Source organism: Equus quagga, chromosome 9 (genome assembly GCF_021613505.1).
Source record: "Equus quagga isolate Etosha38 chromosome 9, UCLA_HA_Equagga_1.0, whole genome shotgun sequence".
In the NCBI taxonomy this organism is placed as follows: domain Eukaryota; kingdom Metazoa; phylum Chordata; class Mammalia; order Perissodactyla; family Equidae; genus Equus; species Equus quagga.
In genome coordinates, this window is record NC_060275.1 from 61,730,494 (window position 1) to 61,754,345 (window position 23,852).

General features: G+C 40.1%; 1 protein-coding gene across 2 annotated transcripts in view; it reads left to right on the top strand.

Annotated features, from left to right (window-relative positions):
* LAMA1 (laminin subunit alpha 1) overlaps nucleotides 1-23,852 on the top strand; it is a 148,532-nt gene that overhangs the window by 16,895 nt on the left and 107,785 nt on the right. Inside the window, exons 1-3 of one of the 2 annotated variants that reach the window (XM_046671020.1) lie at nucleotides 3,437-3,535; nucleotides 10,413-10,583; nucleotides 10,783-10,895. In XM_046671020.1, coding sequence (XP_046526976.1) covers nucleotides 10,493-10,583; nucleotides 10,783-10,895 — 204 coding nt within the window. In that variant the 5' untranslated portion in view covers nucleotides 3,437-3,535; nucleotides 10,413-10,492. Of the gene's footprint in view, nucleotides 1-3,436; nucleotides 3,536-10,412; nucleotides 10,584-10,782; nucleotides 10,896-23,852 lie in introns of those variants that run through there. The other variant, XM_046671019.1, reaches the window with a different exon arrangement.

Consider the following 23,852-nt stretch of genomic DNA (forward strand, 5'->3'; position numbering starts at 1 on the left):
GTAAGGTGATATCTTAGTGTAGTTTTGATTTGCATTTCCCTGATGATCAGCGATGATGAGCATCTTTTCATGTGCCTATTGGCTATCCGTATATCTTCTTTGGAGAAATGTCTGTTATTTCTCCAGCCCATTTTTTGATTGGGTTGTTTGATTTTTTGTTGTTGAGTTGTGAGAGTTCTTTATATATTATGGATATTAAGCCTTTGTCAGATATAAGACTTGCAGATATTTTTTCCCTGTTAGTGGGTTGTTTTTTTGTTTCAATCCTGTTTTCATTTGCTTTGAAGAAGCTCTTTAGTCTGATGAAGTCCCATTTGTTTATTCTTTCTATTGTTTCCCTTCTCTGAGAAGGCATGGTGTCCGAAAAGATCCTTTTAATACTGATGTCAAAGAGTGTACTGCCTACGTTTTCTTCTAGAAGCCTTATGGTTTCAGGTCTCACCTTTAGGTCTTTGATCCATTTTGCATTTATTTTGGTGAATGGTGAAAAAGAATGGTCAATTTTCATTCTTTTACGTGTGGCTTTCCAGTTTTCCCAGCACCATTTGTTGAAAAGACTTTCTTTTCTCCATTGTATGCCCTCAGCTCCTTTGTCGAAAATAAGCTGTCCATAGATGTGTGGTTTTATTTCTGGGCTTTCAATTCTGTTCCATTGATCTGTGCACCTGTTTTCGTACCAGTACCATGATGTTTTGATTACTGTAGCTTTGTAGTATGTTTTGAAGTCAGGAATTGTGATGCCTCCCGTTTTGTTCTTTTTTCTCAGGATTGTTTTAGAAATTCGGGGTCTTTTGTTGCCCCATATGAATTTTAGGATTCTTTGTTCTAATTCTGTAAAGAATGTCATTGGGATTCTGATTGGGATGGCGTTGAATCTGTAGATTGCTTTAGGTAGAATGGACATTTTAACTATGTTTATTCTTCCAATCCGTGTACATGGAATGTCTTTCCATCTCCTGATGTCGTCATCCAATTCTCTCAGAAAGGCCTTGTAATTTTCATTATATAGGTCCTTCACTTCCTTAGTTAAATTTATCCCAAGGTATTTTACTCTTTTTGTTGCAATTATGAATGGTATTGTGTTCTTGAGTTCTTTTTCTGTTGGTTCATTATTGGAGTATAGAAATGCTGCTGATTTATGCACATTGATTTTGTACCCTGCAACTTTGCTGTAGTTGTTGATTACTTCTAAGAGTTTTCCAATGGATTCTTTGGGGTTTTCTATATATAAGATCATGTCATCTGCAAACAGCGAGAGTTTCAGTTCTTCCCTCCCTATTTGGATTCCTTTTATTCCTTTTTCTTGCCTGATTGCTCTGGCCAGGACCTCCAATACTATGTTGAATAAGAGTGGTGATAGAGGGCATCCTTGTCTCGTTCCTGTTTTCATGGGGATGGTGTTCAGTTTTTGCCCATTGAGTATGATGTTGGCTATGGGTTTGTCATATATGGCCTTTATTATGTTGAGGTAGTTTCCTTCTATGCCCATTTTGTTCAGAGTTTTTATCATAAATGGCTGTTGGATCTTGTCAAATGCCTTCTCTGCATCTATTGAGATGATCATGTGGTTTTTATTCCTCAGTTTGTTGATGTGGTGTATCACGTTGATTGATTTGTGGATGTTGAACCATCCCTGTGTCCTAAAGGAACAGAATCTTAATTGAAATTGAGTGAAGAGCAAATGTGGGCCAAGGATCTGGAGACAGTGGGTGCAATTCTTATGTTCTTCCTTGATTTAGTAACAGCTCTCTGAAAACAGGAGAAACACTGCCACATTAAATGTGTATGTCTATACAAAGAGGCAGCCCAGTTTCAGCTGGAATTGAGAAAATGCAATCTTATCAACCCCAGTGAGAGTGATACCAAGATCTGTTAGCTCTGTGTACCTTCGGTGGGAGTGTTTACTCTAGTTATTAAATGTATTTGTCTACTGTTGGTCTGTAAGGTGAAACAGATCTCAAATGATTCCTTTGTAAGATGTCCCTCCAGGTATGTACTGGAATAAAAGGGGCTGTAATCTGGTGGATCCAGCCACCTTGATGTCATTGTACTGGTGTTCAGTTAGAGGCGGTGACACATCTGGCATCTCAAATGCCAGGTGATTCATCAGAGATACATAGACACTTGTGAGGACCGTCCTCAAGGGAAGCTACCACCAGGCACATCCAGGGCATAGTCTGAAGAGCTAGTGCAGAATGAAGCTGTGGGGCCCCTTATATAAATGATGAGACATTTCAGGACAGTTTCAGCAAAGCGTTCAACCAAGGGTGACTGCACTGGCTGCACACCCGTGAAGCAGCCCTGGGCACGCTCCTCAAGACGGAGGCTGAAGTTTGAAAGCATAAGCAAGTAGAATTTGTACAACAGAGCGCAGAAGTGGCAGAGGAAAGGGAGGAAGTAACTAACACCTTGAGGGTTTGTAGAAGAGTGGATGGTTTCTGGAATTGTTTGGGCTGGTTAGAAAATGTTGAACGAACAGATGTTTTTAAGTGTTTGGACAAATGATATAAACATTGTAAACATTATAAATTGATATAAGCAAAATATAATACAACTGCATTTTAATTCAACAGGGCTGTCAATATTTAACTGAAAAGCTGCACTTACGTTTTGACCTTCCTTTATACTGAGTTCATCTCTGCAAGGATTTGGAAGGAGGGAGGAGGGGCAATGCCTTTCCAGGGCAATGGGAATGATTTGAAATTCTAAAATATATATGAATGTTGAGGTGCTTTTCTGTTTTGCGTATGTGCAACGATGATTTTGATCAGATAGAATATTTAAATTGTTGCCCTTTAACAACAATTTAAATTTTGTGGCAACAAAAGAGAGCAACATGTCATGATGAATGAATTAAAGTGTTTTGCTCTGCAGCTAAACTTGTCTGCTGAGTCAAAAACCGCGGGTCATGGCCCATCAGGATTAAACAAGCTTTAGGACGGGTGGGCAGTTTCTGAGAAGGCCTGTGTCCTGCAGGCAGTATTTGGGCCTGGCTTGTTCAGAGGCTTCTGTATCTTACAGGGAAAACCTGTATCATTGTCAAGGACTCCTTGAGCCCATTGCTATGGAAATGGAACTGGCAAAACCCTGCTAAGGGCTTTTTCTCACCACTCGCTCTGGTTTTTCTGAGATTAAACTTCTCTTCATTTTCCCACATGAGAAAAAAAGTCAACCATGTTCAATGCGCAACTCCCAGGAGTTTGATTTGACTTTTCCTTCACTCTTTGTGGGGAGAGCCTTTCTTTCTCTCCCTCTCTCTCCTTCTCCCCCTCCTCCTCCTGTTTTTTTTCTCTGTGCTGGGTAGGGCCTTGGAATCTCTAGAATATCTTAAAGCTTTTCTTTTACTAAGAGCTGTCAATGATTAAATTGGTTTAGTCCAAGAATCAAGTATTTGTTTTTTGGGGGGTCAGCCATTCTCTGGTTAGTGCTCCTGTCTCCCTGAGAGGCCCTGCCTACGGGCCTTGCGAGTGCCTGCCATTAACAACGCTCCCAAGGGTCAGCTGCTTCTTTCTTGGAGAAATGGAGTAACTAGCTGGTAACATCTGAATAATTCTCATTGGGAATGAAGCCTTGTTTGTTTTACACTAAGCAAACAGGACTCCTACATTTCAACATTAGCTTTGATGTTTTATTATTTAAACATTCTGAGGATGCTAGTATTTGATATATAAAAGAAGTTCACTTAGTAGTGGTTAAAATTATTTTTAATTTGTAATAAATAACTTGAAATAGAATTCCTTTAAATGGTGTCCTCTTGTTATGACAGTGCTCAGCTCAGGTTTCTCGTGGGAAGGAAAGAGAGGAACAAGAAGCCACTTGTTTTAAGGATTGTTGTCAATTGCTCATTAATCAGAAGTAAAATGGGAAAACGGTTTCATTATGCTTGTTTTTCAAATATACCTACTTCATAATATGCAGGTCTATTTGTATTGTTTTCTGGGAAAAAAAGTTTGAGTTAGATGACTTTTGCCACAGCTTGTTAATAGACTGCATATTTGAGGGGTTGGGGGTATGCTACTATAAGTAATTTTGTTACTGGCGCCTTGGGTCTTGTCCCCCAGGATAGAAATCAAGAGAGACAACAACCTGGAGGAGAAAGGCTCATGCACAGGAAAGGCACAAGGGAACCTGTGCGGAAAGGAGGGGCAGGCGGCCGGCTCATTCGGGAGCGGGACTGTGGGGGTAAAGCCCCTGGGCTGGCAGCTGGCAGACCTGGAGTTCAAACCAAGGGCTGTCGGACTCAGAAGCCCCTGTTCTTACTTCTTACCCACTACCGCCTGTCAGAGGCACTAGCAATTCTAACAGAGTTGACATAAAACATGATTAGAACGGACATTCCATCTGAAGCCTGGACACATGCAGGTTAGATATTAAATAGAACTTAGGGTTTTGAAGGGCTTCCACAAGATGTAGATTTATATACTTACTGGTGTGAAAAAACAAAATTCAACTGAGTAAATTTTAAAGATCTTATTGGCTTTATTCAACCATTCATGAATCGAACAGCATCCAATCCAGCAGATGGAAAGGAGCTCAGAGGAGCTGGACGAAGTGGAAGACTTTTATAGGCAGAGCAGAGCGGAACAAGGAAGTTATACTAGGCACAAAGGCAGATTGGCTATTGCAAAGGTGCTTTCCTCCTAGGGGATGGCAAGTCCCTATCAGGCAGATTACCCAGCTGATGTTGGGCGGGCGATTCCTGAGTGACTGGTTTAAGATTCCTTTTCTGGGAGAGCGACAGAAACTGTCGTAAGTCTCTGTTTGGCGATGTGGAGCTCAGCGTGAGCAATTCCATTTGGAGCCTGTTGTCTTGCCTTTAACACTGGGGAGTAGGCAGGGAGCTACTGCCATAGGCGTGGATGGGGAGCACAGCCAGCCTCTGCGGGTTCTCTGGCTTATGGTCAAGGCCATGTGAAACATCATTTGTTTCTCTTCCACTCTTCTTCAGGGGGAGGTTCTGAAGAGTGACTTCCAAATAAGCAAATAAAATAGTGCCACTTTATGTTTCTGTTTAGTTCTTTTATCCAAGATGATCAAAGAATTACCAAATTTATTCTTTCTCAAGTTCTGTGCATTGAATAGAGAAAGTCTTTTAATTTGTTTTCCAAATAGTGAGAGAGAGAATGGTAGGCAAATTTACCTGATAGTCTATTAGAGTAAAATTCTAGGATCACAGTATCTTAGGGAAAAAGGGCTCATGGTTGAGGAAGTAGAGGCTCTGAGAGGGTGACGTGCCCAAAGGCATAGAGTGAGTTAGTGGTGGAACCAGGATGAGAAGCTAGATTTAGGCTCCTGGTTCTGTGCACTTGCTGGTAATGCAGGAGTGTGAGAGAACTTTCCTTCCTTTCTTCCTTTCTTCTTTCATTCGCTCTTTGTGGGGCAATCACATGGGCCAGAAGCTGACTTAGAGCAAGCAGGACATGACTCTGCCTGAAGGAACTCACGTATTAATTAAGAGTTGTTCCTATTTTTTGGAGGATAGTGAGGGAAGAAGAATTGGGGCAAGACTGGTCAGCAAAGTGATGGTCTTTGTATAAATGTAAGTGCCGTGGTAGTGCATGCTGGTTTAAGCCAGGACCAAAAAAGAGGACTAGCATTAGCCTGGAGTTCAGGAAAGACCTGGGCTTACTGAAGGGTGAGTAGGGCACGAATGGATATATGAAAGGTGCAAAGGGAAGGAAACGGAAATCGAAGAGCGACCAGAGGAGCCACTTAAGGATTTCAGCCCTGCTCTTGCCTGAGCACACGTGCTCATATTTCTGCCTGGATTATGCCTGACTGCATTTCCTGTTCCAGTCTCTCTCCTCGAATCTATTTTTAAATGTCACTGCATTTTTAATGTTATGCTTGTCAGAATCTGTGAGTAGACATCTCTCTTTTTCTCCTGATCCTGAGAATGTATGAGTTAGGCATAGCCCAGCTGATGCCTCCGGCTGTCTCAGGGAGGCGCCTGGCGTAGTGGTTTGCACTGAGGTTCTCATCAAAAATTTATTGAACTTAAGCAGACATTCTCACCTGCTTTTTCTGACTCATATGGATATGTTACTAAATATGAATTCAGACATCCTCCTAAAATTCAGGTCATTAGGATACCGTAATATTGTTAACTAGAATATTATGTCATTAGAATCCTTTGATATTATTATCCTGGAATAGTATTAAATGCTTCCAGGATTTTTCACTGAATAATGCCACTTGTAGCTGTTTGAGGTGCTGTTTTTCTTGTCCCGTCAGGCAGCCACCATGTTCCAAAGAAGGCGCTGGCAGACAGGGCAGTTTATTTCTGATACCATCCTTCTCTACTTGACTTACAGATGCTCGTGTGGGTAAACGGGTGAGATTAGGGAAGTGAGAGTTGGGTGTATAGAGAACAAAATGGATTTAAATGTTTAAAAAAATCACAAACTTCTCAATTTAGAAACATAAATCCCGTTTTTCCAGATTTCTCCGTGGATTGAATAAGTAGCTTTGACTGTTTTTCAGAACAAAAACTCCTGACACCAGAAGCCAGTTTCATTATTCAATCATAAAAAATATTTATGATCTTTTATTTCATGGTGGAAAACAATGATCTGAACATATTGCCCCAGATCCTTTAATTAAGAATTGCAAATCACTTTCTTTTCAGAATATCACAATGACCTTGAGTGTGGTTTAGGCAAATATAACATTTTGTAGGACTCAAAAATGTGTTTTTCCAAAACAGAAAGAGAAAAACCTCACGCTTCTCTAACACACAAATGCAATCAGGCCTGGAACTGTTGGCCTTGAATCATTTGAGAAATTTTGATAAAGAAGTTGTTGCAATGAGCTTCAGGGCTAGTCAGCATTTCAGATACTCCATCTTTAAGATGGTGAAAATATTTTCTGCTGGGAAAAAAATAGAAACCTCTAAAAATGAATTATTCAACTATCTGGAAGCCTTGGTAACGGTGTGTGGCAGCATTGTTGGCCCTCAGCTTCAAGGCAGCTTTTCTCCTAATGATAATAACAGAATTTCCAGCAGATGAAAGTGGTCCTGACGTGCATGTAAGAAGGCTGAGTGTACTCAGGCTGGGAAGAAAGAAGACAAAAAAAATACTCCTGGTAAATGAGAGGAATAGAGGACATTATTTCATACTCGAAGGAGTTTGGCGTTATAATGTCTTTAGCTACTGGCTAACTACAGGGATAGAAAAAAAATGCTTCCATTGTGGGTCCTGAATGTGGGAAAAAAGTTCAAATTAGTTTACAGTAATACTATCTAAAGTAAATGACGTCTCTAAACAAAAATGGATAGTCTAATTTATTAAGCGCGTGGCTCAGTAATGGGCAAACTGTGTCACATGTGGGTTCTGTTCAGCCCTCATTCTGCCTTTGATTTTTACATGTGAAATCAAACTTTTGCTCTTGGTATGTTCTCCATCCCAGTGCCCATTCTCGCCCTTTGATTCCTGCCCCTCCCCCCATTGAAGCGCATGGCGTTTCCCTTTGTTGAAATATTGCTGTAGTCTTTGAAAGACTCGGCAACCTGAGGGACTTGTTAAAATGTTCTTTTTAAAACATGCTTTCTCCAGTACATATTTCTTTCCTTCATCTTCTAGCAGATGTGGTCATATGCAACAAGGAATAATAATTATTCTGTAACTATGAAGTGAGAGTAAATGTAATATGTAAGGAATAATATTTAGTGAATAGTTTTTTTATGTACTAGCTTATCTGAGAAGATTCAGTTTTAGTGAAAGGCAATCAAGATGTATTTATGAAATTAATTATTTAAAGGTTTTTCTATACCGCCATGCTAATGAAGGAATTTATCTTTCTTTTTATTAAAAGTTTATTTACAGTACCAGCAAGGTAAGGAAATATGGAAGTTCTTTGAAACCTATCTAGTGCAAGAACTATCTGATGCTGATTACTACAATGGAGATACTATTCGCCAAAATTTTGTTAAGTCTGTGTTCACGAGGTTTGAACCTCTTTTTCTCAGTGGCTCAGAACATAGACTCCTGAGCACGCAGAGCATGGTGCCCTCATGACTCCCCAGCCCCCTCCACTGTGCCAGCTCCAATAACTCAAGGCCCTGCAGGTCTTCAGGGTGGGAGGGAGCCCTGGCAAGGAACTGGGGCATTCTCTTGATGTCCAGCGACTGGAGGGGAGAACAAAGAGAAAGTGGGAACATTTGTTAAGTTACCGGGTAAAGTGTTTGTTGATAGAGAAATGTGTTGTTAAATCAGTTCTTCTGACCTTGGCTTCTTTTCCTCTCCCTCGCTTGATTAGTCTGTGAGAAGGGAATGGAGAGAGTTGACTGTACTGCAAATCTGAATGCAAATACATGATATAGAGCCAGAAAAACATCATTTTAACTATTTGCATAAAACATCACAGTTTAAAACCATGTTGTACTTTAAATTATTAGCTTATAAGGTACATTCGAACCAGATTACGAGCATATTATGGTCATAAAGGATGGAGAAAATTGATGCTTACCTCAGTACCAAATAGAATATATATCAGCTCCTCCCTCTGTATAAGTACCACTCCCAAAATCACATGTCATTTTAGGAGCTAGATCATTGCATAAGATGTAAGTGTCTAACTACTGATGGATAAAAGTAATAATTTGGGGAGCTGCGTAATTCAACATAAAGATTCATCCATTTCCTCATAAAGCCTTTTTAATTACAAAATAAATCTCTTTAAAGGAATATGATAAAAATGACCAACTTTAATTTAAAATGAAAATATAAATAATATAGTAAACATAGTATATGATGTAATTCTGTGTTATGTTTCAAAATTAAGATAATGCTCTAGAATACAAATATTCAGTAACTGTTTTCTATTGAGAGGCTAAGGGCTTGCTGACTTGCATAGGGTCATTCCATTAGGATAGACCTGCTAATAAGTGGCTCTTTTATTTTGAAAATCTTTGAAAGACTACCTAATAAGTTATTTTTTAAAGTAGATGCATGGTAAGTTTTTTAATGTAGCAACTCTTTAAGAAATAACCATTTTTATTTTATAATTTAAATTATTAAAATATTTATAATAGAAAAGATCATTGAAAATATTAAGCAGCACCTAAAAAATAAAAATTGAAGGCATGAATTCCTTCTATTACCAAAATTATATTTTGCTTTTCCAGATTTCACTGGAAAAGAAATAGTTCAGAAATAATATTGACTCTGTGTTTTTTATAAAGATTATCTTCTGTGATCTTTGAAGATCAAGTTCTAGTAAATTAGAGAAACCCCACTTAGCTAAGACCCCTCCTCTCAAGTCCTCTCTCAGTCCCCAGTGTCCAGTCACGCGGGACATCTCCTTTCACATCATGTGCACTATCCTTTCTAGGTTTTTATGGAATCTCCATGGCTTTTGTCCTCTTTTACCAAGATAAAGTCAAATCTCTAAACCTCGTGGAGTTATTTCTCTCATAGTTTTCCAAAAACTATTTTCTGAATAGTGTGGACCAGCTGCTTAAAGATAAAAATCACTGGAGACAAAAGGAGTATACAAAGGCAAAGATGAATAGTGAATTGAGGAGAAATTTGAAAACCGGATCTTTGTGTTCTAAAGTTTTATTCACCAAAGAAAACAGGCAGTAAAGAAAGAGAAGAGAGAGAGAGAAATCCTAGGTAATTATAAGGGAGACCTTGTAAGCCCTAGCAGGGGCAGCCGGAACAAGTGGGTGGAGAATGGATGCCCTGCCTGTAAGTGAAAGATGTTTGAATTTCATTGGCAAATATGTCCACTGGGCTGTTTGAAACTTGTCTTAAAACATGCTTTCTCAACATTTTATTTTGAAAATTTTCAATCAGAAAAGTGGAAACAGTGTACAGTAAGTATCTATCCTTCTACCTAGATTCTACAATGAACATTTTATGTTCTTTATCACTTGTCTATCCGTGTACCCATCTCTATCTATCTGTCAATCCAGCTTATTTTTTGATGCATTTTGAAGTGAGTTGAAGACCTAAGCACACTTTTCTCCTAAAGTGTTCAGCATTTGTATCAATATTTTTCATGATTCTCTTTTATTTTTTGACGCAAAATTTACATATAGTGGAATACACAATTCTACCCAAATCCTATGCAGTCTATGATTTTTCACAGCTGCGTATGCCTGTGCAATCCAACCCTTTATCAAGATATAGAACATAACATTACTCCAGAAAGTTCCCTCATGGCCCTTCACAGTCAGTCCCCAGCCTTTGCAACTGCTGTTCAGAGGTCGTTTCTCATGATGAGTTTGTTGTGCTAGGATTTCATATAAATAAAACCACCATGTATACTGCCTTTGCGTAAGGCTTCCTTCACTCAGCAACTAGACTTACGTCAGTCTCTTTTTATTCTCCCACGAAGTGAGATGAAGTAAACTTAGCCTTTTGATTTCAAGAGGTCCCGCTGATTTGGTGAATTTTGACTTTCAGGCCTGTTTCCTGCCATTCTCAATCTTGCCAGCAATGCTCACATCAGCACCAATGCGACCTGTGGCGAGCAGGGGCCTGAGATGTTCTGCAAACTTGTGGAGCATGTGCCCGGTCGGCCTGTGCGGAACCCGCAGTGCCGGATCTGTGATGGCAGCAGCGGGAACCCCAAAGGCAAGTGCTGTTCCTTCTCTTCAGAAGTACCCATGGAAATTCATACTTTTTGAAATGATTACTGAAAAATTCTATTAGGAAGCCATGAACGTTGTGTTCACCTTCACTGCTATTCATTTCCACTAGTATTACAGTTCAGAAACTAACAAATTTAAACCAAAAGCTGAGAGGAATGCATGTTTTTATTTTCTTTTAACAGAACGCCATCCAATATCAAATGCTATAGATGGTACCAATAACTGGTGGCAAAGTCCCAGTATTCAAAACGGGAGAGAATATCACTGGGTCACAATCACTCTGGACTTAAGACAGGTAGGTGAGACCAGGACTGTTGAAGAATGTGTGTGGGTTGCTGAGTTGTAGTCTTTTGTGACCTCTGGTAAGTCTGCTGTGTTTCTTAACATGTTTACACTCTGGTCTCACTGTTTGTCCACCACTGGAGTTTAAGTGATAGACAGAAGTAGTCCATGGTCCATTTCTTGTTACATTGATCATTCCGGGATCCCTGAGAAGATGAATGAAACTGTTTCTGTGTGGTTTGATGTTCTCAGAAGCTGTGTCAGCAGGGCACGCTCATCTGTCCAGGATACTCTGCCAGGCCGTGTGCTAGCTGTCCACAGACACACTGTGGGTGCAGTGGGGGACAAAACACATACATTTCCTGCATTTCTAGCACACTATCTTGCTATTAACATTGTGCAAAGTTATCATATAAGGGTTCTATGTAGAAAATAAGGCTAGGAAACCAAAGGGGGCTGTGTCAAACCTCTTGACCATGCCTCACCCCTGTGATGTTGTCTGTGAGGGCACTGCACAAGCTAGAGTTGCTCAGCACTACCGTCAGCAACCCTGTAGCATGAGTTGGGAAGGGGTGGTATAATTGGCTCCAGCCACAGCTGCATCCTCTCGCTTTGCTTCAAGGCCACGTAGGAGGATGAGAGAAACGTGATGTGAGCCCTGGTTCTCCAGTATTTCTGGGAAAGCTGTCTGAGTGAAAGGGATGAAAAAGAGAGATGGCAGCTGTTGCCACAATCTCTGATTTCAGTTCTCCAGAAAAGCTGTCCCCTGACATTCTTATTTATTTCCATTCAGTTTCTCTTGTGTTAGAACTCATAACTCTCACCTGAAGTATCAGTTGAAAGGAAAAAATGCTTGAAATATGCACTGCAGGGTTGAAATAGGAATCTTTGAGATTTAATGATGAATAATCATAATTCTTTGCATAAGTAATAATTTAAAAAGTATGCAGGATTGTAAGTAGACGACAAGGCAACTGTGTCTATTCATATATCAGGAACTTTTGATCTCTAATAATAACAGGAAATAAGGCAGCAAAATGTGAAGCTCAGGACACATTTTCCCAAGGTTAGGTTTATAGTATTATCAATAGTTTTCAGCCATATGTCTTGAATTAATCTATCGGGATTTCATAGTTTCAAATCTCCCTGAAGAAGAAGGGAAAAGAGCTCCCTTGTTGCCCTAGCCTTTGTTTTTATTTTGATGGTAAGAATGCATCTCAGGAGATTTTGCTTTTCCCAATCTCTTTTTTCTAAGGGAAAAAGTATAACCATTTTCATCTTTAGGAACATGACATTATGTGTTTGGCTGAACATTTTACAAACAGACTCCAAATCCACGTTAGATGTTGTCTGTCTTGTAGTACGTCCTTCTTGACCTCATCCTGAACGCGGACCTTCTGCTTCTGGTTGGACTGAGGCAGATAAGGAGTTGCAGTGGGGGCATCAGTTTTAGGTCTTTAAGGCATATTTCAAAAACAGGCATGTACATAGTTATGGACCTCTAGGTAATTTCTAGTGTTTTTAGATAAGCTTGTAAATTAAGATTATTTAATATAATTAGTACTTATCAATTTCTTTACTTTTTACAGTGTAAAATTTCTTCTGTGCTTTCAATTAAAAAAGTGTATTATGCTTATATTTGAGCAAAACTTTCAGAGATTTATTTATTTCTTGAGCCTTTTTATTTTGAACATCTTTGAATATGTAGAAAGCAGTTTACAGCGAGCACCCATAAGCCTACCCCTGAGACTGAGGGATTGTTAAACATTTTGCCATGTTTGTTTCATCTTTCTGAACAGTCTTCAAGTGAATGGCAGTTATCATGACATTGTACCATTACGATATTTTTTGTATCTTCAAAAAATAAGGAGATTTGGGGCACTGGGACATTGGTGGCGCAGCAGCAAAGTTCGCATATTCCGCTTCGGCAGCCTGCGGTTCACCCACTCGGATCCCGGGTGCAGACCTACGCAGTGCTTGTCAAGCCATGCTGTGGTAGGCGTCCCACATATAACGTAGAGGAAGATGAGCATGGATGTTAGCTCAGGGCTGATCTTCCTCAGCCAAAAGAGGAGGATTGACGGCAGATGTTAGCTCAGGGCTAATTTTCGACCCCCCCCAAAAAAATAATGAGGACATTTATTCTGAATAAGACCATGCCATTAGCACCCTTAACAAAAATTAACGGTAATTTCCTAATAACTATTTAGCCATACTATATGCGATTTTCCCAGTTTGTCTGCCAAAGTCTATAGCTTTTGCTTTCTTTTTCAGACCAGGATCCAAGAAGGAACGCTCGTTGCATTTGCTTGCTCTGCTTCTTAAATCTTCTAATCTGAATTGTCCTCCACTTCTTTTTATGATATTGACTTTTTGAATAGACGAGGCCAGTTGTTGTGTAGAATATCCCACATTCTGGATTTGTTTCATCGTGGTTTTGTTTAACATGTTCCTTTTATGCCCTCTATTTCCTTTAAACTAAATTCAGCTCTAAAGAGTTGATTAAATTCCAGTGAAATATTTTTGACCAGAACACATCCTCAGTGATCCTGGCTATTTCGGTTGCACTCAGGGCTGGTTGTCCCACTAGTGATGAGGCTAAATTTGAATCTTGACAGCAGGATCTCTTTCTTGTTGTCTCCCTATTTCTCCCACATCTCTCCCTTGCTTCTTAGGTGTCACTGACACTCAGATCTAGAGCACGGCTATACTTTCTGATGGCTTTTTTCCATTGTCAAAATCTGTGTGTTTCCCTGTCAAAAGCAGCCATTGGCCAGTAGCTAGTCGATTTCTAGAGTCTATGCTGCATGAGGGCAGGGACCACAGCTCTCTTCTTCCTCTTCCTCCTCGTCCCTTTTCTTTTCTTGTTAACATTAGTTGGGAGTTGTCTTGTTCACTCTTGCATGCCCGGACACTGACAGAGTTGAGGCATTGAGTGAATAATTGCAGTGTGAATCAGTGCTTTTGTTCACTTCCCCCACCCCTTTTTTATTCACAGCCTGATTAAAAGATGATGATCAATAGCAAGCCTGTCCACTGCTTTGTTTCACTCCTATAAAAATGTAAAATCTAAAGTATAAATTTCTAAAGTGTAATAATAGACAGACCTTAATATTATCAGGAGTCATAACAATTTCATGTTGTAAATGTGTTCATGTAACTAAATAAATATGTTGGTTCCTGAGGTTTTGTGACCAAATTAATCAGCTTCGTTCTGGGTTGGCAAATGCTAAAAACATTGATCCCATTCTTGATTCTTTCGTTGATGACAGCTGTTGAAATTATGACATTTTTAGCCTCTGTGTGTTTGGTTACCTGAAAGATAAACTAAAGAAAAGATAAAGAGTGGTGTTATCAGAAAGTCCATAAGTGTCGTGTGGTTTGCAGTCAAGATTCAACTACAGGATGTTTGCTTTGGTGGCATATTACAGAAGTGATTAGATTTATTTCTTCTTTAATATAATGCCTGCTATTCATTTCTTGCATTCATTCACAGTATTTTAGAATTTACACTGTTAGATATTTAGCAATATCTTACTTGAAAAAAGCAATCTATGGGAATTGAATGAGTCTGGTCTTTTTGTTTTAGGAAAAAGAAAACTCAAGAGTCACTTTAACAAATAAATGTACGGCTATCACGTGTGTGGGTGGTCTCTGGGAGTAAACTCTTGCTCACTGTCAAGTGACTCAGGAGCTCGTTCTTGAGTGCTACACTGCTGAATTTAGGGATGTTTGTGACAACTTAAAATTATAAAGAAATCATTCTGAGAGGGAGAGAGCATGCACATTTGATGGGTCTTGAATTTTACGGTTGTCAACATTGTTTTAGGCCCTGCTAATTATACTAAAATGTGCTTCTTATGGTGGAGTTTCTCGGTAGAAGAACCCAAGATTTCTAGTTTGAGGCACACTATTTTAAAAGTTAATACACTGAGCAGCTGAAAAGATGCTCAACATCATTAATCACTAGGGAAATGAAAGTCAAAACCACAATGAGATACTACTTCCCACCCATTAGGATGGCTAGTATAAAACAACAGAAAATAACAAGGGTTGGTGAGGGTGTGCAGAAATTAAAACCGTTGTGCATTGCTTGTGGGAATGTAAAATGGTACAGCACTGAAGAAAACAGTGTGATGGTTCCTCAAAAAGTTAAACAGAATTGTCATATGATCCAGCAATTTCATTTCTGGATATACTCCCAAAGGAGGTGAAAGCAGGAATTTAAAGAGATATATGCACAGCCATGTTCATAGCCGCATTATTCACAATAGCTGAAAGGGAGAAGCAGCCCAAGTGTACACTGATGGTGAAGAGATAAAGGAAGTGTGGTCTCTACATAGAATGGAATAGTATTCTTGCTTAAAAAGGAAGCACATTCTGATACATGCAACAACATGGATGAACTTTGAAAACATGCTAAGTGAAGTAAGCCAGACCCAAAAACACAAATACTGTACTATTCCACTCGTATGAAGTACCTAGAATGGTCATATCCATAGAGAGAGAAAGTAGAACGGTGGTTGCCAGGGGCTGAGGAGAGGAAGGATGGGGAGTCATTCTTTAATGGTTGTAGAGTTTCAGTTGGCATGATGGACGTTCTGGTGATAGAGGATGGTGATGGCTACACAACAGTGTGAAAGTACCTAATGCCACTGAATAGTGCACTTAAAAATGGCTAAAATGGTAATTTTAATGTTATGTATATTTTGCCACAATTTTTTAAAAAGTTAATATGTTGTGAAATACGTGGTATATCAGCCAGAGTCCAATCAGACAAAAATGACACTGTTATTTAAAGGAACATATTTAGTGTGAGGAACTGGTTAAACAGTGTTGGAGAACTGGAAAACGGAGTGCCAAAGTAACTCAGAGTGGGGACCAAAGCAGGGAATTGTGGTCCTTAGCTTGGAGGAGGGTCCTTCACCTCCGAACAGGGCTGAAGAGGCTCATTTGGGGAGAGACGAAAAGCTGGAGACTGGCGTCAACTGCTACAGCCAGCCTCCTGCCCCCCCACCTCCCTCCTCCAGCCTCCCTTCCTCCCTCCTCCAGCCTCCCCGCTTCCTGCTCGTGCCTCCGCTCACAACCCCAGAAACAGAGTGCAGAAAGGTGGATTTGCAGTTACTTTGCAGCCAGCGCAAATACTGTCTCTCAGTCTGTGATCACTCACGCCAGTTTGATGACATAAGCAGAGAGACATGGGCTTGAAATCCTGGGGCAGAATTTTGTTAGATGTTGGTCAGCCAGATCCTGAATATGCTTATGTTAAGTTTTTAGATTAACTTTGGAATGAAAATGCAAAATTTGGAATTCTCATGGCAAAATCATGGACTGCCTTCTGCTACATTGACTGGCTCGGCGTCCTTGGATCTTGGCTGAGACTGCCGTAGGGCCACCTTGGTACTGTGACTTTAAGGACAGGGTGTAGGTAGTGGAGACGGCTCTGTTTGTTTATGTATGTATTTATTTATTATTACTTTTTGGTTGTGTGTTGTGGGGGAGATGTATAACGTGTGGCTGGATGATATGCTCTCATACTTTACAAAGTGCATCGGCTGCTATAGCATTAGGAATGAAGAAGGGCAATTATGCAGATTTTGAGAAAGTAAACTCATAAGTCATAATTATTCTATTTTTTTCTGATTAGGAAAGTAATGTGCACTCATAGTAGAAAAATTGGAAGGTACAGATAAGAGTAAAGAGGCAGAAAAACTTGCAGTCCCTCCACTCTGAAACCACCACTAATATTATTGTCATATCTTTTAGACTTCTGCATGCATTTCTGTGTATTTAAATGAACAATGCTGCAACAGGGCTCGCATTTATTACATACTTACTGTGGGCCAGGCCCTGTGCTCACCACTTGATCTGGATTATTTCATGGAATCCTCATAATTATCCTGTGAGTTTGGTCCTATTATCATCTCCTTTTGAGAAATGACAAAACTGAGACTTAGAGAATTTGGGTAACTTGCTCAAGGGTAGGACTTGCTGACATTCACGAGCCTGGGCTCTGTCTGCATCTTTAGCTGATATTGTCCCTCCAGTGGAGATTAGGATATGTATGTTTGTGTCCTGATGTTTGTTTAACTTTATAGCATGGACATTTCCCAATGTAACTAAAACTCTTTATTAATAATTTTTAAAGCTGCACTAATATTCTACTATATGGCTTACCCATCATTTGCATAACAATTCCCACGCCCAACATTTTGGTTTTCTGTTATGGGTAATAACTTGAGCTCTCAATGAAAAAAGATTGATCACATATGTACGCCAATGAAGTAATGTAGTGAATACAAGTCAATTTCAAGGTTCATATTGCAAGTTTGTGGCTAGTTTTGAGTTTCCCTTTTAAAAGAAACGTTTATTGCCTGAATAGGAATCTATACATATCCATTGTATATATTCATATGTATAGGAATCTATCTATAGTATATGTAGTATATAATCTATATGTAGTATATAGAATTTAGAATAATATAGAATTTAGTAATATAGTATTATGGAATTGTGTATAGTAATTATATATAGCATATAGAATCTACATATGTATATGAATACATGATGTATATCTTGTATATTCACATATAATGCATATATCTAAGAATCTATACCTATACATTTACATAGATGGGTATAGGTTACAGACCATACAGCATTTTTTCCCTCATCTGTATTATTTCACCTGCTCTCCTCCAGCGATCCTGGAATACAGATGGTCTCCTTTAGAGGTAAGAAAATTGTGGCACAGAGCAGTTCACTGGCTTGCGCAGAGTCACATGGCTCGCTGTGCTGCAGCTGGGATTGGAAACCAGGCCTTCTGGTTCCTTCTACACTGTGCCACACGGTCTCACCTCATTTGTTCTGGGCTCCTAGCGCTGTTTGCCTTTGTGTAATGACTTGGCGGGGAGACTGGCAGGAGCTCTCAGTTTACCCTGGATTTGGGAGTGCTTTGATTCTGCCCAAACCCCTCCCCTTGTTCTCTTTGCCCACGTTGCTGCTCAGTGGGGTCCTCGTCCCTGTGAAAGGGGGCAGATTATTAACACTCCCTCCATGTGTTTGCAGTGACTGGTAGAATTGGTGCTTCCTAACATGTGTTTTTTGGCCATGAAGCAGGAAAATGAATCAATGTTTTGTATTCTTCTTTAAAAATGTTTAAACCTGGGCAAAAAGTTCACAGGGAGTGGTCAGACTTGTGAGTAAAAATTTGTAATGTTCCTTTAGAAGATTAAATATGTTTCATAGAAAAGGAAGTGTTTCCTATGGCATTGAAAATAAAGCTGCCTTTTGAAGCAATGCTTTATTTTCTGTGTAGGTTCAATTAGGAAGTAGCACTTTGTTGTGGGAACATAATCACAGAAGGACCTTTGTTTTATGCAAACCTTTAGACAAGAGCTGCTTGTTTGCTGGGTTTTGTAAAACCTCATTAATTTGGTTGTCTGTTGTTTTTTCCCCAGAATTTCTGAAAACTTGACCAGAATTTAGATTGAGGTTTATTATAGTATCATCCAAATAGAAAGTGTTTGCTAAGCTTATTGACAGAGTAAATGAAAAAATAGGCAAATTTCACATTCTGAGGACAGAAAATCTTGGAAGATTTTTAGAATGAGAATTGCATGTAAATTGGAGCTTCTTCTTACAAATGAGTGCTGGCTGTTCTTAAAGAGGCCGGGCAGAGACCCTTCCTGGAAGCCATGGTAGAAATTACCATTACTGTGGACTTGTATTTATTCAAAATGATTCTATTTCAGTTTTCTATTAGTTCTTACTGGCCTCAACCAATTTCAAATATAAAGTTTCTCTTGAATTTTTTTCACAAAATGAATAGATTGGAAACAATCTTAAGCTCTTCATTATGATTTGGATGTAAGCCATGCTAACTTCTTGCCCTTTAGGCATTTTTATCTTTTCCTCCTGTTCTCTGTGAAGCTGCTATTCTCATAGATATGTCTTTCTTTTGTTTTCACATTTTTATTATCTCATTTTATTTTCCTCTGCACAGCTTCTCTTCCAGTTATCTATTGCTGTGTAAGAAATCACTGCAGAACTTTATGGCTTAAAAGAACAATATTCATTTTAGATCTTTTCTGATTTCTGTCAGTCAAGATTTCAGGAAGGGTATGACTGAGTGCGTGCGTATGTCTGAAGCTACAGTCCAGGAGGGCTGGGGGTGGGGTGGCTGGGGAGGGTGCTGGGGCAGCTGGGGAGGGTGCTGGGGCAGTTGGGAGCTGGCCATGCTCTCCCTTCGTGTGGTCTCAGGACTGCTCCGTGTGGTGTCCTCATGTGGGCTAGTGTGGGCTTCCTCCTAGCATGGCAGCCTTGAGGCAGGTTGCTCACGTGGCACTTCAGGGCTCCAGCACGAGGGTCTGGAGAGGGAGGCAGAAGCTGTGTTCCCGTGTGGACGGCCTCCAGAGTCACACAGCTCCCTTCCCCTGTGCTCTGTGAGCTCCCAGGCGCTGAAGGCAGCAGAGATTCATTGGAGGAGGGGAGGAGGCTGAGGAATCTGAGGCCTGTTCCTCAAACCACCACTCCTCCTCCTTCTGAGAAGGTCTTTCTCTGAGAGGCTTCTTCCGCCAGCCCTCCACAGCTTCCTTTTTAGGTGCCACACCTCCATCTTTAGGTGGCGCCAAGAGCTATAGGATCAAATGGGGATACAAATACCGTACCTTAAGTTGTTCAATGTTAATGATAAGTGAGCTGAATAAATGAAAATACATGAGCCAGGCTTCAAGAACCATATGGAGGTTCCTTTCTTGACAAGATTTATTTATTTCTTTATTTTTTGAGGAAGATTAGCCCTGAACTAACATCTGCCACCAATCCCCCTCTTTTTGCTGAGGAAGACTGGCCCTGAGCTAACATCCTTGCCCATCTTCGTCTATTGTATGTGGGATGCTGCCACAGCATGGCTTGACAAGCAGTGTGAAGGTCTGCACCCGGGATCCAAACCTGGGAACCTGGTCTGCCGAAGTGCAGTGCACAGAGCTTTAACCACTCAGCCACGGGACTGGCCCCCTTCTAAGTACTTTTTTGTGTCAATAATACTATTTTTTTATTTTTTATTTTTTTGAGGAAGGTTAGCCCTGAGCTAACATCTGCCACCAATCCTCCACTTTTTACTGAGGAAGATTGGCCCTGAGCTAACATTTGCCACCAATCTTCCTCATTTTTTTGCTGAGGAAGATTGGCCCTGAGCTAACATCCTTGCCCATCTTCCTCTATTTTATGTGGGATGCCACCACAGCTTGGCTTGACAAGCAGTGTGAAGGTCTGCACCCAGGATCTGAACAGCAAACACCGGGCTGCTGAAGCAGAACACGTGAACTTAACCGCTGTGCTGCCAGGCTGGCCCCAGAGTTATTTTTAAGCTTTATCATTTGTGTATTATCCACCGTGGTTAGGTGAACAGTCAAGCATAACCATTTTTCCATTTAGCACAGTTTAGTTGGCCAAACCTTTCCCCTTTTTCCTTTTTCTGTTTTGAATGGCAGACTATTGGCCATACTAACAGTATATGTTACTCAACAGGACGTCTTCAACTGGGCCTTGGGAAGGATTCTGGGAAGTTAATGAAGATAGTTTCCAGGACTCTGTCAAAAAAACTTTTTATACCCCCAACTGTTTTGGCTTCAAAATAAAGCTTTTTTGTGTATTTATGGAGAGAAAGGGAGGTCCGTTCTGAGATCATTATTTCTTCCTGTTATATTGAAGCTAAAAGAAAGGTAAGTTTTAATATCTGAAGAAATAGTCTTTTGAAAAATATAGTGCAGTTTGGAATTTATTCTAGCATTTGCTAATTTTTTTTTTGCTTTTTACTTAGCAATCTATTCAAATTGTAACATCTTCATCTTTAGAAAGAAAGCTGCACCTAATGAAAGAACAAAGTAGCTCGGGCATCCTTAAGCTATTCCTCAGAATCTCTCTTGTATTTCTAATGTCCTCAATTGACCTTTTCTCTATACAGAAACTTCCTTTATTCTGATTTATAAGCAGAAATTTTTATAATACAGAAAAAAGTTTTTTAAGAAATCGCTTGTGATTCTAATGACCAGTTAGATGACTTGATCAATTGATCACTTCAATTGTTACTTAAGGCTGACTCTGGCCCTCTGGGCTTTTGGGCTAGTGAGGGAAAGAGGCAGGTAAGCAGACTGCTTCGGTCGTGGTGTGGGGTGTGCAGGGGTTGAGGATGCGTGGAGAACACAAAGGAAGGACAGCTTAGGGCAGGAGAGAGACAACTCAAAGAAAGGCCTTGGTAAAGGAAGGGGGCAGAGAGTGAGGAAGGATGCAAAGGAGAGAGCAGCATGCGAAAGGCATGTTTGTGGAGCTAAAATAGCGCATCCGGTCCTATAATAAAGATTTTCTTTCATTTTTCCTTTTTATTGAGATACAGTTAAATCCACGCTCCTTAGGGATATAGCTGGATGGGTTTTGACAAATATGCACATGTGTAAGCCACAACTTTATCACGTTACAGAACGTTTGCATCAGCCCAGCATGCTCCCCTCTGCCTTCCCAGTCAGTTCTCAGCACTTGCCACGGGCCGGCCCTCCCTCCCGCCTCCAGAGGAACCACTGCTCTGGACTTCCTTCCCTTCTTTCGCTTTGGATTAGCTTTGCTGATCAGTGTCATAGGATTGCAGTCAAAGCGGGTGTGTTGCTTTGTGTCTGGCTTCTTCTCAGCCTTCTGTCTGTGTGCTTCACCCACTCCTGCTTGTGGCAGTGGTTTGTTCTTTTATTTCTGAGCAGTATTTCACTTCATATATATAAAATCACTTCAATATATAAAATCTGTTTATCCATCCTCTTGTTAGGTTGTTTGGGTTATCCCGGTTCTTTTTTTCAGTGCCTATTTTATTTCTTTACTGAGACAGGATTGACAGATAACGTTGTGTAAGTTTGCGGTGGCCGACGTGCTGGTTCGACGCGTTTGCGCATTACAGTGTGACTGCTGCAGTGGCGTTAGCTTGCACCTGTGTCACACCACATGGTTAGCATCTCTTTTTTGGGGTGGGAACAGTTAAGATCTTGTCTCTTAACCACTCTGAAGTTGATAATACAGTATTGTTGACTATCATCAGTATGCTGTGCATTAGCTCTCCAGGACTTCGCTACCGGTCGCTACAGTTTTTGCCTATTGTAAATAAAACTGCTGTGAACATTCTTATAACAGCCTTTTTCTGGGCATACGTTTTTATTTCTCTATGGGTGGAAGTGCCTGGCCAAAGGATTTGTGTATCTTTAACTTTATAAGACATCGACAAACCACAGTCCAGAAAGTGCCTCCAGGCAGAAAGCTCTTTTCCCAGGAATCGCTGTTCTGTGCTGCCCACCGCCCAGTATTTTAGAGCTCCTTTTGTTATTTTGTCCAGTATTCTAGTTGTTTGCTGCAGGAAGGCCAGGCGGTACCAGTGTCTCGTTCATGACCAGCATCTAAATTCTTGTAATAATTTTTTATGGCAGAATAATAAATCGTCATTTGGGTACACAATCATTTATTTAACCTGCTCTGATTGTTGGACATTTAAGGTGTTTCCAAGTTTATAAATCATGCTGCAGTAAACATATGAATATTTTTGTAGCTGCACTCCTGATTATTTTTTAGTGTAGATTCATCCAAGAAATGAGATGACTGGGTCAAAGGGCATAAACATTTTTCAAATGTGATCTTTATTGCCTTATTTAAAAAATATATATTGTTCGATTTATATACTCACTAACAGCAAATGAAAGTGTGTCTCACAACCTCTCAGCAACAGGAGATTGAAATTTTCTTTCTTCCTTTTTTGTTGTTCTCTGCAAACTGAATAGCAGAGAATGTATTTATCTGTTTGTGTATTCATTCATTCATTCAGATATAACATATATTTATTTATTTACATTATGTCACTGTCTCGGACACATATTTGAGAGCGCTAGGCTGAATTCAGATGCTTAAATAATGTTTATTTGGTCTTGTTTAATCTTCACATGTATAAATAACGTCATGATTAGTAATCTCTACTGAGGCAGTCAAATTGCCTTGTAACATGGTGGTGACATTTTTAGATATTTGATTAACGGTGTAAGAGGCTGGACAGAACTTTTAAGTCAAATTATAACAAAAGAGAAAAAAATTGAATTAACTCTAAATGTCGTTTTGAGAGGTGCCAGTTGTCAGAAGAATAACTGTGACACCTGTGGAAAGCAATTAAAAATCCGATATTGATGTCTTACATCTGTATTGTGCATTTTATAAAGTCTTTTCCTATTCATTGTTTCATATTATACTTACGATGTGAGAAATCTGAAGAGCTGTCAATTGGTAGTCACATTATTCATGTGAATAATGCAGTTGGATGTAGAGAAAACATCCCCTGGATTTATCATTTTAGGCCTGAATCATAGAAAACATTAAATTTAGTTTTATAATTTTCTAGATTATAAGAAATTAAAAGTGTATTACTCAGCTGTCACTCCCTTTTGGGGAGCGGGGGAGAGAGTGGTTCCGGAAGTCGCACTCTGTAAGCGTTGGTCTGGGCGGGATGACAGGGCTGCTGAAGTCGTGATCAAGGCGGAGACGCTTTAGCGACCGGCAGCTGCCTGTTCACGCCTGTGCGCTTCCCGAGACCTGGGAGCCCTGGGCCATCTGCGCATGCGTACTCGAGGGCGCGGACTCTGGCCTGTCCTTCACGCGCCATAAGGTGCGGAAATGAAGCCCGGGTAAGCTGTGGGACCAGATTAGAACCTGCAGATAATTAGCTGGGAGCCACGCTGTGTGAACCAAGATCGCCCGAGAAATTGGTGAAGCCTTAACACCGCTCATTAGCCAACTGAGGCAGTTTAAGTTTTCTTAAAGTAACTGATAGCTACTATAAGATGTGTAAATAGTTTTGTTTGCTTTTTTAAATTAATAGACTTTATTTTGCAGAGAAGTTTTAGGTTTACAGAAAGATGGAGCGGAAAGTACAGCGAGTTCCCATATATCC